General features: G+C 34.8%; 1 protein-coding gene across 5 annotated transcripts in view; it reads left to right on the top strand.

Moving 5' to 3' along the window:
* FANCL (FA complementation group L) overlaps positions 1–25,156 on the top strand; it is a 298,207-nt gene that overhangs the window by 215,989 nt on the left and 57,062 nt on the right. For 3 of the 5 annotated variants that reach the window (XM_032352198.1, XM_032352197.1, XM_032352194.1), the window contains 4 exons: positions 3,921–3,979; positions 6,074–6,134; positions 9,453–9,509; positions 14,792–14,892. In XM_032352198.1, the coding sequence (XP_032208089.1) occupies positions 3,966–3,979; positions 6,074–6,134; positions 9,453–9,509; positions 14,792–14,892 (233 nt within the window). In that variant the 5' untranslated portion in view covers positions 3,921–3,965. The remainder of the gene's footprint in view (positions 1–3,920; positions 3,980–6,073; positions 6,135–9,452; positions 9,510–14,791; positions 14,893–25,156) is intronic. The other 2 variants (XM_032352195.1, XM_032352196.1) reach the window with 2 other exon arrangements.

Genomic DNA, 25,156 nt, shown 5'->3' with positions numbered 1-25,156 from the left:
AGGTTTTCTACTCTTCTGAGAGGAAACATGACTGCTCCCAGCCTTGTGTGAATTCTGAGATTGTTTTGTATGTTCCAGTCTCATGATTCCCAGGCCTTGGGTAGTTTTCTCACATATACACAGCAATCATACTTAGCTGATGACTTTTACAACAATACACTGATATTGTCCAGTTTCATTCTCTGTGTATTGTTTCTTCTTATATGGCATTCCTCTTTGGTACTGTACATTGTGAATTATACATGTCTTTGCCTCCCCCAACTCACCCCTTTTTCTCAAATCAGGGAGAATTGTCTGGCTCCATTTGGTTCTCCATCCTTGCTGTGAAGTCTGAAAAATTCTCCAGGTAGTAAGACAGGATAATTATAAAGATTTTTCTCATTTGTTTTCCTTCTTTCAGTAATCACTGTTTTTTGCTGCCTGTTTGATGTCTGAACTTCATTGTTTCATATATTTTGTCCAGTTTTTAGTTAAAGTGGGAAGATAAATCCTGCTGCTGTTTCTCCATCATAGCTAGAAGCAGAAATCTTCTCAGTTTCTTAAAAGTTCTATTCTGTTGTTGCTTTTTTAAAATCTTGCTTTGAGAAGTGTGATGCTACTTTTATTCTATTTCCCATATATTATTTGGTCTCATAAGTTAATGGACTTTTTCTTTAAAGTCTGCATATTAAGATACATTTGAGTCAGTCATTAGGACTTCTTTCTCACATGGTCAGTTTTTTTCATTATGTGAATTTCCAGAAAGTATGCTTAGATTATAATTCAAAATATTCTTTCTTCTCTTTGGTTTTCCTTTTCAAGGTCGCCAATTCTTTTTGTGTTAGATTTTCATTACCTGTTTCCATTTCAACTGCTTTTCTCTGATGGTTTTTAATTTTATTTTCTGATTTGGTAATTTTTAAAAAATTTCATAATGGCAAAAAATGCTAGAAAACTTTTATTGAGGATGGCACCTGGCTGGCATCGTCAGTTAGGTGTCCAACTCTTGGTTTTGGCTCAAGTCATGATCTCAGGGTCATATGATCAAGCCCTGCTTTGAGTTTTATACTTAGCACAGAATCTGCTTAGGACTCTCTCTCTCTCCTCCTGCTCCTCCCCCTGCTCACTCTCTTTCTCTCACTAAAATAAATAAATCAATCTTAAAAATTCTTTTTTTTTTTTAATAAGATTTTGTTTATTTACTTGACAGAGAGATCACAAGCAGGCAGAGAGGCAGGCAGAGAGGAGGAAGCAGGCTCCCTGCTGAGCAGAGAGCCCAATTTGGGGCTCGATCCCAGGATCTGAGATCATGACCTGAGCCAAAGGCAGAGGCTTTAACCCACTGAGCCACCCAGGTGCCCCAAATCCTAAAAATTCTTATTGGGGTAAAGTACCCATAACATATGCCACTTTTAACCATTTTATTTTAAATATTGTCTACCCCCAATTTGAGGCATGAACTCACAACTCTGAGATCAAGAGTTACCTGAATTATCCAACACAGTGCCTCTAATGAAATTTTTATTTTACTCTATTCCTCCTTGAGCACTTACTAATTTATTCTACTGGAGTATCCTTTATTTTCTTTTGAACTAAACTTTTTTTCCTTGTAATTTCTGTTCATAATTTTTTGAATTTCTGAGTCTGGGTACAGACACTTAACTAATGATAATATAATTCAGTATTGTAATTTGTTTATGCCTTGTGTTTTTTTATTTGCATGGGGTATCATTATCACTTGAAATATTTTCTTTTATTCTGATTTTGACTCATAGTAGCTTGGCATTGATGAAAACATCTTTGTGAATTTGGTTGTTGGCAGTAGTTTATAAAATTACTAGTTTAAGAATACTTTCTTCTGTAGTTGAAGCAAAGTGCGGTTTATTTAATGGCTGATTTTTTAAGTAGTGCTGACGGAGGAGTTGAGTATTTTTATTTTGTTAAAGAGCCTTAGCTTTCCACTCTTACTTTTCCTCCTAATACCCAGTTTCCAAAGGATGTCTCCACCTGCCTTTTTATCATCTTCTCCATGTGTATTTCTTTTACAAGATGAGCTTCTTGACTTTTATGTTCATATTAAGCTCCCCGCCCCCCACCCCCGTAGTCAGTGCTCTGATCTACTAAACTCTTTATTATTATCTTAACACTTAGTTCAGTCTCCTCTCTTCCATGCGCTTTTTTTCTGAACCTCATAGTTCTTTAAAAGGACTTGGTATAGGAGCTCCAGAGTGAAAACCACTGGAAAGCGGTTTGTTTTTCTTCCTACAGGTAGTCTGAAGTTTATAGTGTTCTCTGTTTTCTGATTTTGGTGGAGACATGGGTTTTTTGTGGTTTTGGTTTTAGTTTTAGTTTTTTTGTTTTGTTTTGTTTTAAAGATTTTATTTATTTTAAAGAGAGAGAGTTGGGGCAGAGGGAAAGGGAGAGAATCTCAAGTAGACTCTGTGCTGAGCATGGAGCCCAACGTGGGCCTTGATCTCATGACCCTGAGATCATGACCTGAGCTCAAACCAAGAGTTGGATACTTAACCGACTGAGCCACTCAGGTGCTCCTGTTTTAGATGTTCTTAATATTGATCTATTTGGGAGGATATATGGAGAGATTCAGATTTAGGCAACTGTCATTACTTTGTTCATACAACCTGGAAGAATTCTTTTTGAGAGCAATTAACATCTTTTATATGCTTTAACTAAAAAAGCTAATTTTGGACATTTTCTTGAATCAGAAAAATATTATGGCATGTAACATAGCATTTGACCTTTTAAAATGGCTGGATTTTGCAAATAAGGGACTTTGGAATTTTATTCTTTCAGATAACAAATCAGAGTAGTTTTACTATTTTTCATGTAAATTCTGAATTCCAGATTGTTCTTACATCTATGTGTGGGATGTCTATAAAGTTAGGTTAAAGTTACTACATAATACCTTCTAGTGCTTTAATGAAATAGTGAATTATTGTTACTTGACCTTTTGAAAAGGTCAGTAGTACATTTTGTTTCATTTTTTTAAAGGACATTTAAATGTAATGAAAGTCAGAACTGTAATATTATCATGAAAGTAAAGGTTATGGGGTACATTTAATTGTGTTCCTTTAGTTTTGAATCTGCTTTGAGGGAGCCTGTGCTAAAATTCTCATGGTGATTATTTTTCGAGAATTTTATTACTCTTTTTCATTTTATATTGTTGGAGTAAAAGATTATATTTCTGTTTGTCTTTTTCTGCTTACCTTTGCTCAGATCATGTGTATTATTCTATTTAAGATATAAAGTTTAAGCTGCTTACCCATTCACTTTCTCAAGAAAGTGAAACTGAATATATTTCTCAGAGAACAGTTCTTTCCTTAGAAAAACTCTTGAGTAAAATTTGGTATATTCAAATGTATAGCTAGTAGATATTTAAATTAAAATAAATATTAGTGATTTTTTTTATTAAAGGTCCACAAATGTGGGAGAATTAAATATTCTGTTTTTTGAAAATATTTCTTTCATGTCTGTATGTTCAGATTGTGTAACTAACTATACTTTCATTTTATTACAATGAGGAAATTAAAAATGAATTCTGTAATGGATTACATATTCTTATATTACACTGGTTTTTTTTCTTTCATAGTCAAAGCAATTGAAAGAATTTCTTTTTTCCCAAGTTTATAAGAAATAATTAAATTTCTTTGTTTGCACTAACAGTCTCAACATTCTGTTATGTGAATTGATTCTCTTTAAAAATGAAGTCTTGTCTTTGTTTTGGTTTCCCAATAATTACAAAGTTTCTGGCATTTTTACATTATTTTCCTTCAAATGTAATATTCTATTGCATATATTTTAACAAATGTAAAGATTTGGATAAAGTCGATACCTTTTTGAAAATAAAGGAAAAACATTGCTTTTTTGATGTAATTTTGTTTAACTTTTTCTTAACGTTGTAATTTTCTCAATATTTTCCACAGGGACGTGATTTTCACCTTAGAATAGTGTTGCCTGAAGATTTCCAAATGAAGAATGCAAGGTGATGTAGTGTTTGGTCATATACACGCATCTTGGTGGGATGGGCAGTCAGTTAATCTAGGAAAAGCTTATTCTATTAGTTTTGCCCAAAGTGCTTATTAGTCAACCAGAAACATTTCCAGTTTTTTCCAAATCAGTGTACGTTTGTAAGTTATTATGCTTTGTGCTGAAGTACCGAAGGTAACACGTTAATTCTCTATTTTTATTCTTTTTTTCCTTTGAAAGCTTAGATGATTAGCAGTTGTGTAAGTTATCTGTTGGTATAGACCGCCCATCAAGGAATGTCAAGAGAGGAGACTGGAAATTAGATAGCACCTAGAACCTCTTTTCCATTCTTAAATATCTCTGGAAGAAGAGTAGAGGAAGAATCCAGAGACACTCATTAGAATTGACAGGATTTTTGTGACTGATTAGAAGTAGGAGAAGAAAAGGAAAGAGGAGTGAAGTTTGCTTTCTAAGTTCCTGGCTCACATCACTAAGCTAGAGAATGGGTCACAGTGGAGAAGTAGGAGAGCCATCATTTTAAGACATATTAGATGTAAAATACCAAGAGGAGATGTTTAATGTATTAGTGTGGAACTCAAGTGTGAAACACGGAAATCACAGTAGGGATGGGATATGGGGCTGTGAGTATGGGTACTTAACATTGCTGGCAAGTGTGGGGTGAAAAAAGAAGGCCAACATTTAAAAGACTTGAGAGTATACCAACATGTAAAGAACTGATAAAGAGGAACTTGGAAGAAGACTAAGGATTGACCCAAGAAGTAAGAGGAAAATCTGGGCAGTTGTCACTGAAGGCAAATAGAGGCTTAATGAGGACATGGTTCCTAGTGCTGTGTATTTTAGAGGGATCAGGTTATATTAGGTTTCATGTAGTGGCAGAAGCCAGATTGTATTGGGTTTCGGAGTGGTTGAGTAGAAAGGAAACGTAAACAGTATAAACTACAATTGACCCTTGAAGAACCCAGGGGTCAGGGGCACCGACCCTTTGTGCACTTAAAAATTTGCATGTAACTTTTGATCAACAGCCTAACTGATAACATGAACAAACTGTTTAACGCTTGTTAACACCTAGTTAACACCTAGTGCTAGTATGTTGTATATATTATAGATTAAAAAGAAAATTTTGTTAAGAAAATCATAAGAGGAAACATGTTTGCAGTACCGTATGTATATTTATTGAAATAATCTGTGTGTAAGTAGACCTGGGCAGTGCAGCCAGTGTTGTTCAAGGATCAACTGTATTATGAAAAAGAGGAGTGGTGGAGAAGGATGTGCAGTCAAGGCAGAGTTATAATCTTGTTTTTTGAGATTTGCTTGAGCAAGTTAATATGCTTGTTGAAAAAACTCGCAGAAAATAAAACTATCACAATAAAGTGAGGATTGATTACTTGATATGACCAAGTTGGTGACAAGGGATGGAAAGTACATTTGGAGGGGGAGTTTCCCCATGGGCAGTTGAATGAACTACTTTGCCATTAAGAGAGAAAAAATAAGGGTGGAAATGGGGATTAGCATAGCAAAAATGGAAGAGACTCATGTGGTCTGAAAGGGTTATAATTGGGGAATCAGAGGGGCTTCCTACTTCCAGGTAAGGAAAAGCAATTCTTAGGAGAATTACTCACCTAGGCAATATTGAGAGCACAGCTGAGGTGAGCCAGTGGATAGATGAACACTAACTACTACTTACACAATTAGAAGTATCTTTTACATTAATCTTGAATTTGAAGATTATATTGCTACATATGCTTTCTCAAATACAAGTTACGTATATTATGATCGGAACGTTGGTTTATTTAACCTACCTTAGAGAAGAATTAAGTAGAAAATTCTGCTTTCAATGTGTTAAGAAAAGATTTACTGTTTGCATGTCATTTACTGATTGCAGTTATTTATATTTTGAAATAAAATTAGTACCGACAGTCTGAAGACAAGACTTTCAACAGTATCAGTGGTAAAAATTTTATTAACTTGTCAGAATTATATTTATGTCATTCTCTTCTTTGTATATGCATGTTTGTGTTAGCATACAAATAAGTTTTTTCTTTTTAATTCTGAACAATGAACAAACCATTTTGTTCCATTAAAATTTTAGATTATTATGTAGTTGGCAACTGAGAGCAATACTTAATGGATACCATCACATAGTACAACAGGTAAGTCCTTTAAAAGATTTGTTTTAAGCAAGGAGGGTGGGGGGTTTAGGGGGTAGGCAAGGAAAAAAATGAAACAAGATGGGATCAGGAGGGAGACAAACCATAAGAGACTCTTAATCTCACAAAACAAAATAAAGGTTGCTGGGGGTAGGAGGGGGTAAGGATAGAGTGGCTGGGTTATGGGCATTGGGGAGGCTATGTGCTAAGGTGAGTGCTATGAAATGTGTAAGCCTGATGATTCACAGACCCATACCCCTTGGGCAAATAATACATTATATGTTAATAAAAATAATTAAATAAAAAAAATCGCTACATTAACTTTTTTAGAGGACTTCTTGCAGAATGTGGTGACAGACTGGTATAGTAGTTGCTGAATTTTATAGGTTTCATCTCAAATATTTTAAGGGTCCATGCATTATATAAAATGTTTTCTGTCTTGGAATCCTCAGCACATTACTGGGCAGTATTCTGAAGGGAATTTCCATCCTGTAGAGGGTCTTCAAATGTATTCACCCTTACCCATATCCTTCACTTTTCGAGCAGTTTTTCTGCTGAGACTGATTAATGATAGAAGAAATCCAGGAACCATCTAGGTATTTTAGAGTATCTGTAGCAAAAATTGGAATGTAGTTCTAGATTAGTAACAGAAAAGGTGTGGTGGAGATCACTTAGGATCATATATATGTACTTAATGAACATAGATGTTAATACCGCAGAAATACAAATAGGCAGGATTTTTATAACTGGAAGTTTGTATAATTATTATTTTAAAAGACTTAATTTATTTGAGAGAGAGAACGAGCAGGGGAGAGGAGCAGAGGGAAAGGGAGAAACAGACTCCCTGCTGAGCAGGGTGCCTGATGTGAGATCCATCCCAGGACCCTGGGATCATGACCTGAGCAGAAGGCAGACGCTTAACCAGCTGAGCCACCCAGGCGCCCCTGGAAGTTTGTATTACTGATCACCTTCATCCATTTCACCTTCAGCTCCAATGTAGTTATTCTTTTTTTTTTTTTTTTTTTTAAAGATTTTATTTATTTATTTGTCAGAGAGAGAGAGAGCGAGAGCGAGCACAGGCAGACAGAGTGGAAGGCAGAGTCAGAGGGAGAAGCAGGCTCCCCGCGGAGCAAGGAGCCCGATGTGGGACTCGATCCCAGGACGCTGGGATCATGACCTGAGCCGAAGGCAGCTGCTTAACCAACTGAGCCACCCAGGCGTCCCCAATGTAGTTATTTCTTAAAGTTTAGATTTTTCTACCTGAAAATTTCTTAAAAATTAGAAACACTTAAAAAAAATTACTGTTACTAAAGAAACCCAAAGTAATGAAATGTCTCTTGTAGGAAAAAAAAAAAAAAAATGTAAGTAGAACTGCATTTCTTTTGATGCTTTATTCATTTTTATGTTTTTCCCAATTTCCTATATTCCTATATTTTTTTCATCTTAAAAGTGGGTTATTATGTATGATAACTGACAATGACAGTCACTCACATAAAGCATTACTGAGCCACAAAGAAATATAGGAGATAAACTATTTGATTTGTAGAATGTAGGCTGTCATTGCTGGCAGCATAATTACTGCCGTGTTTTTAAGGGGATGTTTAAATTATTTCTGTTTTCTCTCCACTGCCGCCTCCTCATCCAGTGTGACTATTTATATTGTATTCTAGAGTTTGGGAAATGAATCTATTGAGATATTTAAATACCCTGGAAAAAACTTGTTAATAAAGACTAAGTGTAATAATATCTATAGCTTTTTTTCTCTATCAGTTCACCGAGAGGGTTCCTAGAAAAGGTCCCAATTACTTACTAATCTCTTTTGTGTCCTCTAGTTGGTCATATAGAACCCAGAGTTAGTTTGTCTTTGTTTTATTCTAATATTACTATTCTTTCCTTGTATCAATTTTAACTTGAGTAAATACGGGTCAGGGGAATCAGCAGTCTTTTCCTGTGAATGGCCAACTAGTAAATTTTTTAGGCTTTAGTGGTCCCTAAAATCTCTGTCACAACTACTTCACTTGTAGAGCCAAAGCGGCCATAAAGAGGTAAATGAATGAGCATTGCTGCATTTCAGTACAGCTTTCTTTACAGAAATTGGCATTGGGCTGGATTTAGCCCTGAGGCTGTAGTTCACAAAAATCTGATATAATTTATTGCTCATTACTGGTAAGCTAACAGGGAAAATACTGTATAGAAGATGGGGAAGCCAAGGTTTGTTTTACAGATTGGTCCACCTAAAGTTATGTTAAGATGTGCTTCATATGTCTCATGCATTGTTGAAATATTTTAGATTATTATTTTTCTCCTCTAAAAAAGGGAGCAAAATCACAGATTGGCTTTGTTCAGAACTGTGTGGTGGTAGTGCAGTGTATCACAAAAAGTAACAAAAATAAAATATTTTGATTTCAAGCAGAGAAGTGATGTAGAGTTTCATCAAATAAAAAATGTGACACTTGAGAATTTGCTTTGCTTTCCTTTATTCTGTAGGTATTTTAAGAATCAAAGATTTCTAGGAAACAGAATTATAACCCTTAAATATTTATTCAACTTTAGAAGTTATTTCCTTTTTGCCATTTTATTATAATGGTTTTATTTTGTTTAAAGATTGATTTCTTTTGAACTAATAGGGTTAATTGTGAAAAGACAAAACTAACAATTGTATATAGTTTTTAAGGCAAGGGGGAAATAAAAACGTGTTGATTAATAATTGACATCACTCCAATTAGATTTTTTAATTGCATACATTTGCCTGATTTTATATTTTATGTTCATCTTTCCCCCCATACCACTTTAAAAAAAAATTTTTTTTTTAAGATTTTATTTATTTGACAGAGATCACAAGTGGGCCTGAGATGCAGGCAGAGAGAGGCGGGGAAGCAGGCTCCCTGCAGAGAGCCCGATGCCAGGCTCCATCCCAGAACCCTGGGATCATGATCTGAGCGGAAGGCAGAGGCTTTAACCCACTGAGCCACCCAGGCGTGCCTCCTCACCTTCTTTTTAAATAACGTGGTTTGGTAGATTTGCTAAACTTGATCAGTCGTCAGTGCTGAAGAAACAAAGGAGTGTTTGAGATTTTAAGAGACTTTGGTACAGTTCAGTTTAGCTCACCAAAACAGATTTGAGGGCAGTAATTACTCTTTCAGAATTTTGAAATTGGTAGGTATAGAAGGGATGGTGACTGGTACTTCAGTTCTTAAACTTTTAAGATGTAGATATATCTGATATTTTTTTCGCATTCACATGGACTTATATTTTATCTCAATTTCAGTGTATAGAATATTCATTGTACAAATAAAATTAATTAGAAATGTTTCTATCTAGAGAATGCAGCACTCTTCTGATCTAATGAGCTTTATGATGGAGTTGAAGATGATTTTGGTAAGAATTTGTTTTCTGATGCTATTACCATATTCTGTAAGTCCTGATTTTTTTAAAGATTTTATTTATTTATTTGACACAGAGAGAGATCACAAGTAGGCAGAGAGGCAGGCAGAGGGAGAGGGAGAAGCAGGTACCCCGCTGAGCAGAGAGACCAATGCGAGGCTCTATCCCAGGACCCTGAGATCATGACTTGAGCCGAAGGCAGAGGCTTAACCCACTGAGCCACCCAGGCGCCCCTGACTTTTTAAAAAATTCCTATAAAAATTAACATGATTAGAATTTAAAACTTCTACTTCCAGTCACTCAATGTTTTATTTTACTGTGTGTAAATGTGGATGATGCTTCTTTTGAATTACATGAGGAACAGAACGTGTGTAGAGGAACCAAATTGATTGTGTCAAACTGAGTATACTGGACACTAGTCATGGACAGGTGGTGAAATAAAATGTAGTCCTGGTCTGTCAGAATTTAACATCTGTGGAGAGATTAGGTACCCACACTTAAAGATCTAATACAGTGTATAAATAATTTTGTTTATAGCTGCAGATTTCTGAAGAACTTGTTAGGCTTCATTATATACATACAGCTATATATAATAATTGATTACTCAGTTAATTATCCATAGAATACTTGAGTTTTTAGTTTTTCCTATAGACATCATATGCAAGTTTTCAATATAAACAGAAGAGGAAAGACTGTATAGTGAATACCCATGACCTGCCTTTAACATTTTGCCATTTTTCTTCCCCTACTCTTTAAGGAGAACGGACTAGAGTATTCTTTTTTAGATTTATTTGAGAGTGGGAGAGTATGCACTGAGTAGGGAAGGGAGAGGCAGAGGGAGAGAGAGAATTCTCAAGCGGTCTTCCTACTGAGTGCTGAGCCATCTGCAAGGCTCAATCCAGAACCTTGAAATCGTGACCTGAACGGAAACCAAGAGTTGGACACTGATCGGACTCAACCACCTAGGTGCCCTGGGACTAGAGCATTTTAATGAAATTCTGAACATTGTATCCATCCCTCCATGAATGTATTGGTGTATACTTCTAACAGCTAAGTGTTTCTTTGTTTTGTTTTTAAAACATGCTGTTATAACCCTAACAGACTTAGTGGTAATTTCTTACAGCTTTTTGTTTGTGTCTGTATGCAAACAAAGTCCACACATTAAATGTTGATATGTCTCCTAAGTCTTTGAATTTCTAGCACAGCTATGTCTTTCCCGTACCCTTTTTTTTTTTTTTTCCTTTTAGTCAGCTATGTGTCCTGTAATATTTCTTGCATTCTGGATTTGGTTTATTAAATATTCATAGTATCTTTTAATTTTTTTAATTTTTCTACCTTTTTTGTGACCTAGTCTCATTTGTTCTGGTAAGAATACTTTGTGCTGTGTACTTACATTGCATGAGGAGGCAGATGGTATTTGATAGTTCCTCTCTTAGTAGAGTTAGGATTGATCAATAGATTTAGATCCGTCAGGTGTAAAGTTTGTTATCAGCTTATCACTTAATGATTATAGCATCCAGTGATAATCATTGCCTACATCCACTATTAGGGGTTGCAAATGGTGATTTTTAAAATTCCATTATCTACATTTGTTATCTTGCTATCTTTTGTAGAGAACTTCCTTTCATCAGTTGTTTGGTTTATTTGAGGTATAGCTCATGCTGGAGAAATAGGTTAAGTGCTTGTTTCTTTTCCTTTTTTTTAAACAAAAATCAATTTTTAGAGTAATGAGTTAGTGCCTAGCAACTGTCAAAGGAAAATAATGATTTTTTTTTTTTTAGTATCATTATGAACTCCTGAGTTTTTATATATTGACTTAAATCCATTGCAGTCACTATACCTGTTGATGCTTAAATTATATCATTTTTGGTCAGTGTATGCCCCTTCATTTGACTCCTTAGTTCTTCTAACACAGGCCAAACTATGCTTTCTGAGACCAGTTACCCTAATTTAATGTACTCATCCTTTTGCAGAACTATAATTAGTTACTTCTCTAAAGAGCCATGGTTTCTTTGTAGGAAATGGTGTTTTGATGCCACAGATCTGGAAACTGTGGATTGTTACTATTACTGGTAGGCCTCTTCAGTGGACAGAGCTGGGAAAAAATGCTGTTTAGAAAGAGAATAATTCATTATGAGTTCATATTGACATTTCCAATTCAAATTTGGCATTATAACACTTTTAATTTGATTTTAATGCTTATATTTTACTCTGAAAATCTTGGTTTCTAATATTAACATAATTATTTTTTATTTTTTACTTGTTATGTTTTACTTATGCTTTTCCTATGTCTCTATTTATATTTTACAGAATTACAGTACCAATATATTGCTACTAACAACTGAAAGCAGTTTATTTTTTATAGTTCTTTTTGAGTTTTTTATTCTTAGCAGCAGCTGCCACATACTAAGAGCTTAGTTGCTCAAGTTGTTCTCAGTCCTTTTTTTTTTTTTTTTTTTTAAATCCTCATAACAACCCTCTGAATGTTTGGGATCAGAATAAATAGTTTAAAATCAATTTCTAAAGTTTGAATTTTGACTTACAAATTTGTAAACTCTAACGGGAATTGTCAAAATTGATCATGAATTTCATCAAAGGCCAGATTTCATGATAAGCTTCAAAGAGGTAGGTGAAGAAGTAAAGCATATTTTGGTTTACCTTGAGATTGCAAAAAAATTTGAGAAGTTTTTTATTGGGGTACCTAGGATGACTCAGTTAAGCATCTGCCTTGGCCTCGAGTCATGATCTCATGGTCCTGAGATAGAGCACCACATTAGCCTCCCTGCTCAGCAGTGAGCCTGCTTTCCCTCTCCCACTCCCCTTGCTTGTGCTCTCTCCCCCTCTCTGTCAAATAAATAAAATCTTTAAAAGAAAAAAGGTATTCTAATCATAATGTTTATAAGCTATACAAATAAAAGGACTAAGAGTAAAACTATATACACCATGTCCCATTAGCTCTTACTATTGGTTGACTTTATTAGGTTGTAAGAACCACTGTTTTGTATTTTGAAGAAACTGTCATTAATTTAAAATAAAATATTGACATTCATCTCTAACAGTATTCTATTTAGTACATTTGTTGCTGCATTTCTGAATAAAATGACATGCTGTATTTTAGTTTTCTAGAGAAATTGACAGAATTGGTGAAACTATTGCACATTTATGAACAGTGTATCAAAAAATAAGTGTATTAAAGTGTATCAAAAAATCTCAGTTTGTTGGGCTGTGTAGTCAGTAACAGGGTTTTCTATAATGTAATCACCCATGAAATTACTGAGGATGATGTACGAATGAAATCAGTAATTATTGAACCTTTTCAGGAGATTTGGTAAATCTCCACAGTTTCCTAGTAATAACTAAGCATATAGTAGGTGTTCAGTATATATTTAATAAGTGAACAATTACCTGTATTTTATTTATTTTTTAAAGATTTATTTGTTAGAGAGCATGCATGTGCATGCAATCAGGGAGAGGGGCAGAAGGCGAAGGAGAGAGAACCCTAAGCAGTCTCTGAGCTGAGTGCAGAGCCCGATTCCAGGCTTGATCCCAGGACCCTGAGACTATGACCTGAGCTGAAATCAAGAGTCAGATGCTTAGCTGACTGGGCTACCAGGTGCCCCACAATTACCTGTATTTTAAAAGAACTCTGATGTGGGTAGGTTTTTTAAATACCCATTTTAGGGCTTAGTAGTCTGTAGCTAAGGCCTTAAAACTAGGAAATGGTAAAGTTAGGATTTAAAGCCTTTGTAAAGCCTGTGTTCTTTCTACTGGGTATCTTGCCTCTTCTTCACAGAGACTGCTTTGACTCTCTGCCTTTGCCCTTTTTTCTGTTATGGTTCTGGAATGGGAATACCTTGTCTGACCCAAGGTGGAAGGTGGAGTTTATGAATGTCATAAACTTAAGAGTAAGATGCAGTTTTTATTATCCAAATTTACCATCTGCATAGGTGGATAGCAATATTTAATATTTCTGGATTTTAAAAAATTTCAAAAAAATTGCTGAAGCTGTTTTATATATAAGTATAGGAACTATACTTTTTTTTAAATAGGATAATCTTAATAGTAAAAATTTGTTTCTGTGGACTATCAGGCAGTTTACAGATAACATTAGGTATTTATTTAAAAAAGCAGTATATTCCTTGTCTTCTAAGAATTTACCTTCTAATTAAATCCATACTGTCATTTTGAGCTTTATAAACCTGCTTTCACAGTTTTTTTGTTTTTAATTCTAAAGGAGATTTAGAAAGTAGTTTCAGTTAATAGTCCTGATTTTAAAATACTGTTTTGTAAAATCTGTTCTTTCTAGTATTATCTCAATTTAATGGTATCCTATCCTTGTTTAAAAACAAAGTATAAGGACTAATAGAGTAAATAGATACTTAAAGGAAAAAAAATTATACCTTTTATTAGGGTTACAGTTAATAGAAACATAATTTTTATGCTTATTTTCATCTTCTGTTATCATTTACTATATCTGACTTTTTAATTTATCTCTTTTGATATGAACATCTGTGTAATTGCAGATACATTTATTTTTGCTTTCCAAATAAAATATTTGTCTGGGTTAGCACCTTTGAAGAAATTGATAATATTCAGCCTCAGCAATTATAGTGATGTTTGTATTGCTTCTAAACTAAAAAAGAAAAAAAAGGAAATGTTAGTTTTTTGGGGGGCGGGGTACATAAACCATCTTGACAATACCATAGGTGAGCCTAGCAGGGAAAGGAACTGTGATTCCACATAGATGGAAAAATACTTAACCTGGTCTGGAAGTAATAGAGAATGTAAGCCAGTGAAAGAAAGTAGCAGGCGAGTATTTACTGTGGTAATAAAGGGTTTGTGTTTGTAAGGGTGTGATTCATAACTGTATACAAATATGTCTGTCTAAATAATGGACTTAAGAGTTCAGGCTTTTCTTAAAGGTACATTTTCTTTATATCAAAGTCCTATCCACAGGAATAGAAGAATAGTGAAGCCTTGAGGGTATTTTTAAAGTTTTGTCATACCCGATAGGCATAATAGTTTAGAAAAATACTAAAATCTGAAGTTTTTAACTGGTATAATAATTGACATTTTCACGTAATAATCTTCAGTGCAGTCCTTTAGCTTGTTCCTGTCTTTATATGAGAAGGGGAATGATTCAGCTGGAATTTCTGTAAAAATAGTAAACACTTTAGTATGGCACAGAGGAGATTATGAAGTTGTTTTGTAATCAGATAGTAATAATTCGGTGTCTAGCAATACACAGCTGATTCAAGTTTTTTTCTTTTAAACAGGAAGTTGCTTTAAAGAATAAACAAGAGTTGTATGCACCACCTCCGCCTCCCCAGTTCTACTCCAGCCTTATTGAAGAGATAGGAACTCTTGGTTGGGATAAGTATGTCTATTTTAAAATGTTCCAGAAAAGTCTTCTTCTTTTTTTTTTAAAAATACATTTAAATTTATTTGCAGTTTTAGCAATTTATTTTGTACCTGTGTTTAGTCAAAGTGTTTCATTATAATTAGAACTTATTTAATTATAATTGATAACTGATCCTTATTGTGGGTATGAATTAAAGGGATAGCATCATTAACAAACTGATCTACAAAGTAAAATGTGAAATAAAATGTTGAAAAAAACCAACATTTTTATATAGGAAGTAAGATGTTACATTATTTTTACTGAGCATAAACATGTTATTTTAGTTTTATTGAGGTATGATTGCCAAACACGATTATAGTATTTTCAGCATGTACAATATGATTTGATTTACATGTATTTGGAAGGATTCACATAAACTCACATATTCACATATTCATCACCTCACATATTAGCTTTTTTCCTTGATGTTTTTTGGGTCATTGTTCTTCTGACTGTTACAGAATGGAAACTTTTAGGAATTTCTGATTGCCATTTTCACTGACATCTTGCTATATGTTTTCTGTTTGTTTCCTGCATTTTGTGTTTTTTCGCTTTATCTACATTCATCGGCCTTTATTTGAATTAATCAAGAATTAAGTTATTATACATCCTTTTATTATTTTTTTAGAACTGCCTTGGAGATTTCAGCATACATATAGCAAAATATACATTTTTACTTTTACCAATTTTCTTATGGGAGGATCTGAAATGCAGTATATTTTTTTACCTGTTTACCTGTTGTGTTATTGTTATCATGCATTTTAATTCTATATTTAAAATTGGCAAACTGTTTTTAAAGTCAATATTTATTATATAAATTTATATTTTATATATATGATTATATGTGTAAATATATTATTATACATTGTGTATGTATAATTTGTATGTAATTTGTATATTTCTCCCAGTTTTTTTATGTTTTATTTTAATTTTTTTTTTAAAGATTTTTATTTATTCATTTGAGAGCAAGAGAGACAGCACAAGCAGGGGGAGAGGGAGAGGGAGAAAAAGATTCCTTGCTAAGCTGGGAGCCCATTGTGACATGGGGCTTGTTTTCAGGACCTGGAGATGATCTGAGCCAAAGGCAGATGCTTAACGATCTGAGCACCCAGGTGCTCCGTATTTTTGTTATTTTTTTAAAAGGTTTTTTTTATTTATTTGAGAGAGAGAGGGAGTCCATAAGTGGGGGAGGGGCAGAGGGAGTAGCAGAAGACTCCCCACTGAGCAGAACATGATGTGGGGCTCCTGATCCCAGGACCCTGGGATCATGACCCGAGCTGAAGGCAGATTCTTTATTAACTGAGCCACCCAGGCGCCCCTCTCCCAGTGTTCGTTCTTCCTTCCTGCATTTCTACTTCTCTGTCTGGAATCTTTTTTCTTCCTCACTACAGAATTCTTTTAATATTTTTTTGAGATATAATTGACATATTTTAGATGTACAATGTAGTGATTTGGTATATGTATATATTATGAAATCACAACAATAAGGCTAGCTAATCTCCATCATTACACATACTTACACAGTTTTTCTTGTGGTGAGAGCTTCCAAGATTTACTCTTTCAGCAACTTCTAAATATATATTACAATATTATTAATTACAGTGGCTATGCTGTACATTACATAGTGGAAGTTTGTACCATTGACTGACTTCACTCATTTCATCTCTGCCTCTGGCAGCCACCAGTATGTTCTCTGTATCTGTGAGTTCATTTGTTTTTTTCCTTAGATTCAACATATAAGTCACATCATATTGTGTTTGTCTTTCTCTGACTTGTTTTCCTTAGTGTAATGCTCTTAGGGTCTATCCATATTGTTGTAATAGCAGGATGTCCTTTATTAATGGCTGAATAGTAAGTATTTCATTGTATATTTGGTGAATACCCGCGCACACACAAACACACACACACGCTAAAATTTCTTTCTCCATTCATCTGTTAGTGGATACTTAGGTTGTTTCCATGTCTTGGTAAATATTGCAGCAGTGAACTTGGGGTTGCAGATACCTCTTCAACATTGCGATTTTGTTTTCTTTGGGTATATACCCAGAAGTGAAATTGCTAGATCATATGGCAGTTCCATTTTTAATTTTAGAGTGTATGCATTTTTATAATTGCTGTATCTTCCTGTGGATTTTTCCTTTTATCATTAAATGTTTCTTTCCATCTCTGGTAATATTTCTTTCCTTAATGTCTTCTTTGTTAGATTAGTATAACTACACTAGATTTCAGTATTTTTAGAATTCTCTGCCTTTTCCTGTATTATCTTATTTAAAAATATTTTTCTGCTAACTTCCATAATCTAGATCCACTGGAGTCTGTTTTTAATTTTTTTTTCTTGTGGTTTTCAGTCATATAGTTAGTCCTGGATCTTGGCATTCCTGGTACTCCCCCCGCACCCCGCAAATTGTCTCTCTCTCCCCCTTTCTCTCCTTTCCTCTCCCTTTACCTTGCTTCCTCCCTCTTCCTCTCCCCTAGCAGAGCTCTGGCAGCCACTGATCTTTTTACTGTCTCCACAGTTTTGGATTTTCCAGAATGTCGTATAGTTGGACATTATGTAGCCTTTTCAGATTGGCTTCTTTTACTTAGTAATATGTATTTAAATTTCTTCTTCTTAATCTTTTCATGGCTTATTAATTCTTTTGTTTTTAGTACTGAATATAGTTCCATTGTCTGTATAAGTTTATTTGTTCACTTGCTGAAGGGCATCTTAGTTAGCTTCTAAGTTTTGGCAGTTATGAATAAAGCTGCTATAAACATCTGCGTGCAAGTTGTGTGTGTGTGTGTATGTGTGTGTGTGTTTATCCACATTGGTAAATACCAGGGCCTATTGCTTTTTTTTTTTTTTAAGTTTTTATTTAAATTACAGTTTTGTAAGGGGCGCCTGGTGGTGCAGTTAGTTAAGGGTCTGACTTCTGGTTTCAGCTCAGCCTGTGATCTCAGGGTCATGAGATGGAGCCCTTCGTTGAGGTCCACACTCCTGTCTCTCCCTCTTCCCCCCCTTCCCCCACTGCCCCGCCAACACATACGCGTGCTCTCTCTCTTTCAAATAAATCTTTAAAAAAATAAATTCCAATTAGTTAGCATACAGTGTAATATTGGTTTCAGGTATACAATACAGTGATTCAGCACTGTGTGTGCTCATCACAGCAAATACACTCCTTATACCATTACCTATTTAACCCATCGCCCCTGCCCCGCCCCTACAGTAACCATCAATTCTCTGTAGTTCAGAGTCTGTTTTTTGGTTTGTCCATCTTTTTTCACCCCCTTTGCTTGTTTGTTTTGTTTCTTAAATTCCACATATGAGTGAAATCGTATGGTATTTGTCTTTCTGACTCTCTTATTTCACTTAGCCCAGTACTTTCTAGCTCCATCCAGGTCATTGCGAATGGCAAGATTTCATTGTTTTTTTATGGCTGAATAATGTTGCATTGTGTGTGTGTGTGTGTGTGTGTATACCACGTCTTCCTCATAGATTCATCAGTGGATGGACACTTGGGCTGTTTCCATAATTTGGCTCTTGTGGCTACTGCTGCTATAAACATTGGAGTGTGTATATCCCTTTGGATTAGTAGTTTTGTGTTTTGGCCAGAGACTTAGTAGTGCAGTTGCTGGATCATAGGGTAGCTCTATTTTTAACCTCTCGAGGAACCTCCATACTGTTCATCAGTGTGGCTGCACCAACTTGCATTCTACCAATAGTGCAGGAGGGTTCCCCTTTTTGTTTCCTGTGTTGCTGATTTTAGTCTTTCTGACAGGTGTGAGGTGGTATCTCATTGTAGTTTTGATTTGTAGTTCCCTGAAGACAAGTGATGCTGAGCATCTTTTCATGTGGGCCTACTACTTTCTAATAGTAAGAGGTAAGGGGTTTTTCTTTATTTTCACAATTGAATCAGTGGCAAATTGAGTACTCTATAACAACAAAAATGTAAAACCTGAACTCTCATGGTCTGTGCTTCACAAGATGACTCTGACTACTCTTTCTTTAAAAAAGAAAAACCCAAACAAAACAAAAACCCTGAAAAACTGGCAAAAGGGGAGAAATGCGGAAACTGACTTAGTTTCCAGATATTTTAGTTAATATACCTTTTCTCACTTTTTCTTGCTGACTGTTCTTCAGTATTTGCCCTTGTTCATTAAGGCTGAAGTGCTATGCCTAATGATCTTTTGTTGAGTGTTAGAAATTGTATATAAAAAAGTTCAGAGGTTTTAAATGATACTTTCTTTTAAAAGGGTTTACTTTTTCCTTTGCTAAGAAGTAGAGTAGGGGTAGGTTGCTATAATCCTGGTTGAGTTTGGGCTATAGTTTTTTTAAGACTCAATGTACTTCTTACCGCTCCTCTCCCTTTCCTGAGTCGTAACCCTCTAGAAAGTTTAGGCAAGAGCTGGGTGTGTTCATTGGTATTTCTCCCTTGGTAGATCCTAAACTCTTGTGTGTGTCTCTTCACGGGGCCAGTTTACCTCTCATTTGGAGTCAGGGGTCCATTTTTGACAATGTTTCATCAGTCTCTTGTTTGCTTTACTTTTAGGGATAACCCTTCCAGGGTTCCCACTGAGGGCTTGGGGCTATTCACTGGGGCTTTTCCTCATGTAGGTTCTAAATTTTAATTAATTTCTCCTCAGTGTTATGGGATTTCTAAATATTCCCTCCCCCCCTTGGTTTTCACTGGCTTTCCGCTTAGTTTTTTCTTCTTCTTTTTTTTTATCCTCATCACTTGCAGTTCAAGGATTTATCAAAAGTTTTGATGGAAGAGTGCTGAAAGTTTAGGGAAAGTTCCCAGGCCCTACCTTTCCAGTAGATTCTGGCTCTTTAAAAGTCCGTTATTTTTATCTCTAACCTCAAGAGAGTTCCAGAAATGCTGCAGTGTGGTTTTTTTGTTTGTTTTGGTTTGCTTCTTAAGAGCACCTTTCTGTTTGTGCCCTTTGCCCAAATTCTTCTTCTCTAGCCCTGTATGCAGAATTGGTAAATAAGCTGAGGGAAAAATGGCTGCAATGTTGGCTTACCTCTCCTCTGTTCCTCCTTTTCAGGACCTTGGTTCTTTAGGTCTTGGTTGCCTTAGCAATTCTATGATGCCTCCAACCTTTTTTTTTTTTTTTTTTTTCCCTCTTGCATCAGGCTACTCTGATGATTCTTAGTGAAAGTGTAGGTCTGTAGCAGGATACTCCATTTTAGCCAGGTATTGTTGTTACATAAAACTTCAAATGTACTGTTGTGGTGATATCGCGGACTGGTTAATGCTATTCATGTGATTAGGCATTATTTGGTAAGGTGCCATTTCTGAATAGGATTTGGGAAAAATGGAACTTTTTTTTTTTTTAAAGATGGAACTTTTAAGTAAAATTTAGCATAACCAGGAGAGAGGAGACAGAAGACAAGTAATGAACTGAGATGAACTAAGAGCAGTTTGGCTGTAAGTATGAAGATTTGTCTTGAGGCATTGACATCATGGACCTGGTCATTCTTTGGATTTAAGGTGTTATAGAAAAATCAGGTTGACTTACTTTTAGATGCTTAAACGTTAAGATCTTAGTGTTTAGAGGATACTTAGGAATGTAGGAAGGACTTGGGAAGGGGAAACCCTTTTCAAAGTTGTTGTGACATGTTTGGAAGAACTCTAGTAATGAAGTAGTTGAAGCACTGAGAATGCAAATATGAGATTTGTGAAGCATTCATTTTATTTTTTTTTTCTCACCTAACTATTGAATGCCTATAATGTAAGACCGTGGATAACCATAGGCAAAACTTTAATAAAGATTCCTCAAGGAACTTATGTCTAGTGGGAGAGTCAGAATTTAAGTAGATGATCGCAGTAGTATTTAATTCTAACTGTGATAAGTACTACAGAATATAATTATAGGGATTCTTGAGAGCCATTAACAAGGTATAAGAGAAATAGTGAAAGTATTAAAATATCTTATGGAATAAGTGTTTTTTAGGGACAAAAAGAAAGTACTGAGTTTTGCTTTGCATTATACCTATTGTTCTGATGTGGGATAAAAAGGAACAGATGTCTAGTTTGGATAATAGATGAAGCCAAAAGGAAGGTTATGAATGCCTCTATCATAGCACTGATCACAATATGAATGCTTGTCTCTTCCTTAGACTAAAATTATTTTATACAGGGACTTACATTTTCGAAGTTTCTGTCCTGTGCCACTGACTGCTATAGCCACTTTATATAATGCCTAGTTAATTCTCTGAATAAATTTCAAGATACATATTTTTATGTTCAGCTTTATATATAAAATGTGTATGTAGCCAAGACTGGCTGCATAACAGTCCTTAGGCATTCTGTGTGAATGGTGCTGCCTTGAATTGTGCTACGGAGTAGCTCTGATAAGGATCCTTCACTAAAGTGCCCTCATGTACTTGGAGATAGGTTTTATTAGTCTCACCCTCAGTATGTGCCTGTCTCATCATGGATAAAATTGGCCACATGCAAAATTAACCCATCCTGAGAGATAGTTATGAAATCTGTTGTTTAGATTTGTGAGAGATCAAAGTTTAATTATAGTGACTAGTGTGCGTGATTGAATTAGAATATAGCTGCTGTTACCGAATCACTTGTTTCACAGTCTTTACAGATGAAGAATGTGTTAGCAAAAGAGAAATTGCTTGCGTGGATTGTCAGAAGCCAGATAGTAAGATTTTGTCAGTATTTATTCAGTGCTTTCTGGAGTAAGAAAATCTATCAATTTTATTTTTGTGATTTAATCCTTGAATCAGGTCTGGCAATGTTGGCATAGGGTTTCAGACCATCAGTGCCAACACTGAGAGTTGAATTGTGCTATCCACATACTAGAATTGCTACCTTTTGAGGCCTTGCCTAGATAGCTGGCCAGCTTCTTAATTTAAAATATCTCTTAAAATGACACAGACAATAATTTGTATGACAAATTGATTTGAATGGATTGTCAGAATCTTAATGATTTGTAGACAATGTCAGTATGTCTTTGTTTTTCTTACACTCTAATATTCTTGTAGATTTGTTAGTATAATGGTAAAATCTGATAATGAAAGAAAAATCTTTTTTTTTAAGGTAATGAAGACTTTGCTGTGTTTTTAAATTACATAACTGACATATCCAATCAATTCTATATGATGAGGCTTTATAACAAATTAGGAAAAAATAGAAATATTTAGAATATGATTGAAATCTTTTTTCTTTTATTCACGTATTTTTTTTTTTTATGGAAATGGCATTGAGAATTAGTAACTGACCTTAAGTTTGATTGCTATTGTAATTTCTGTACTTGTTTTCAACTTGTATAAAAACACACTAAAAACAGCTAGTTGTCTGAAGGGTAAAAAGATGATGGTAAGTCAGTGATTTTGGGTGTTACACGGTTCACAAAGGTAAGTGATGCAAAAAGCTGTCTTGATAGGTTTCTGTTCACTTCTGCTTGTGTTGTTTTGCAGAAGAGCTCATTAAAAGGATAAGAATTAGAGTCCTTGGGGTTTAACAGGATTTTCTGTTCAGAAACATTAGGATGTTAAGGATATCAAGAATGTCCTGGCATTGAAAGCACTAAATACTTGTTGTTATAAGTAGGTCGATCTACATTCCACTTTACCTAGGATAATCCTAGTTTATGCTTTTTATCCTGGCCTCTTGCAGTCTCAGAAGTGTCTTTTTGGAAGAAATATGTAGTCATCTTAGTTAGAAGATACTTAATGTTTGTTTTAGTAATCACGTGGCCCTAGGTAATTCAGAGATTAAATAGTTCTAACAGGGCAAGTGTGATCTGATGGTTTTATTCTTTTTTTAAGACAGCATATGTATCAATTAGAGTGAGTAGAATTCAACTATTTGGCCTTTTAAATTTGTCTAGGGAAAGAGCTGAGTTTTATTAAATTTGTTGTGCTGTTGAAAGATTGTAAATACATATTAAGTTGAATTTTTAATTAAGTATCTTATTTTGGTAATGAACTTACTAATCCATTGATATTTTCTATAACTCCCAGTGCATTTCAAAGAACTGTATACCGTATTGGGAGAAATGGAGATACTTGTTAGGAGGAAATTAATTCCAGTAACTGGACAAGAGCTTTAATTCTGGCTTATCAGCTCTGTGTCATTGGGCGAGTAATGTAACCTCTCTGAGCCACGTTTTATTTTTCAAATGAAACTAATAATACTTAATAATAAGGGTTAATAAGAAACGTGTTATTTGATTCAAAGAATGCCATGTATAAAATAGGTATAAAGTTGAGCTACTAGTTCACCTAAAAATGTCAGACTATATATGAGTTTTACAGCTCTTAATTAGTGTTATGATTTTATTATAACCAGTAATGATAATTTTCACTGAATATTGCATAAGAACATAGATGTTAATAAGTATGATTTTCATCCTAAATTATCTTTATCATAGAGTGCTTTTTTCTCATATATATTCAAATCACTGAAAAAGTAGAGATTATCTAATAATGAAAAAATTGTTTTTCTAAATTGGTAATATGTTTATAGTATGTAATTTAAACAGTTTGCATTCAGTTGTTTGAAACTTGCATATAAAATCAATAAATATTGAACCAGTCTGATAGTAACTTCTCCATGGTCATGTAATGCATAGAGCATTGATGCAATGCATAGTTTAAAACTTTAATATTCCTTAGAAAAAAGTTGATTTGACTGGGAAGCAAAAACTTGAAAAGGAACAGTGTGACAGTTTTGAGAAAGTCCTTTTGAAGATTCATTTATTTGAGAGAGAGTTCACCTGCTTGTGCATGCATATGCAAGTGGGGAGTGGGGCAGAGAGAGAGGGCAGAGAGAATCTCAAGCAGACTCTGAGACCTTGGTGGGGCTCAGTCTCAAGACTCCTGAGATCATGACCTGAACTGAAACCAAGAGTTGGACACTAAACCAACTGAGCCACCCAGGTACCCCTAGGAAGATGAAGTCCTTTGGGGCTGCAGATGATTTAGGAAGGTTCTTCCTAAAGGAGGTGGCTATTGGGATAAGCTTGGAAGGAATGTAGAGAGCCTTAAAAGGCAGTGGTGGAAGTAAGTTTGTAGTGATGGAAATGTGCAGTTCATCTTTGGACTTTGTAGTAGATCAGCTGCTCACAGAAGAGGATAGAAACCAGGGCCAGACTGAAAGGTCTTTCCTACTAGACTAAGGATTCTGTATATGCAAATGATGGGGACTCACTGATTATTTTTGAGCAAGGGGTTGATAGGATTTTATAAAAGTATCTAGGAAGATAGGGGGACCTGGGTGGCTCAGTCGGTTAAGTACCTGACTCCTGGTTTTGGCTCAGTTGTGATCTCAGGGTCTTGAGCTCAAGCCCCACATTGGGCTTCCCACTCAGCAGGGAGTCTGGGACTGTCCCTTTCCCTCTGCCCCTCCTATTCATGCTCTCTCTCTCTATATATAATACATAAATCTTAAAAAAAAAAGTATTTAGGAAGATTAATTTAGTCATGAAAGGCAGAATAGATTGATGTACAGAAGATACAAGAAATAAAGACACCATTTAGGGAGATTGTTTTTTGAAGTAGTTAATGCTTAAACCTGAGGGTGGTAATGAAGATGAAATTGATGCTTTATTAAAAGATGAAGATCTTTAGTCTGCCTTTTGATGTTATTGCTACATCTGTGCCTCTAGGTATTTAAAGAAAAACTATGTAACCTAAGCTTTTAGTCAAAGTAAATACTGTATTTCAAGAAAAACAAAGCAAATTTGTTTTGCCTGTCTGTACTGATACCATTCAGCTTTTAACAGGAACAGTGGAAACCTCTATGAATCTTAAGTATTAGCATCCTTTTTCAAAGGTTTTAAAAATTTTAACTCAAGTGTAGTGCCATTTTATTATAAGCAGTAACTTATAAGGAAATGGAGCAAGTGATAAATACAAAGTTAATATATTTGTGTTTTTCTATTTCCTTAGTCTATTTTAGAATATGCCTATTTAAGTAATAACACCAAAACTTCTAAATACAAATTTTAAATGTGATTTCATAACTTTTCAAAAATTGAGCTTTTCACTGATTTTCCTAAATTTATTACTTGCATGAGCTTATATCTTATTTAAATGAATGAAACTGTTTACTCCATATTGTCTAAATTGAGAGATCCAACTTTATAATAAAGCAGAGCATTTGAAACAGACTTTTTTCAGAAAAATTGATTTTGATATTACTTGTAAGATTTTATCACTTTAACTCCTTCCTTTAATAATCTCTTCCATAGACCAAACCCTAAGATACTCTTTCCTGTTGTGGATAGAAATACA

This window comes from Mustela erminea, chromosome 7, assembly GCF_009829155.1.
Source record: "Mustela erminea isolate mMusErm1 chromosome 7, mMusErm1.Pri, whole genome shotgun sequence".
Classification (NCBI taxonomy): Eukaryota; Metazoa; Chordata; class Mammalia; order Carnivora; family Mustelidae; genus Mustela; species Mustela erminea.
This window is presented reverse-complemented; position numbering and strand designations above follow the sequence as displayed.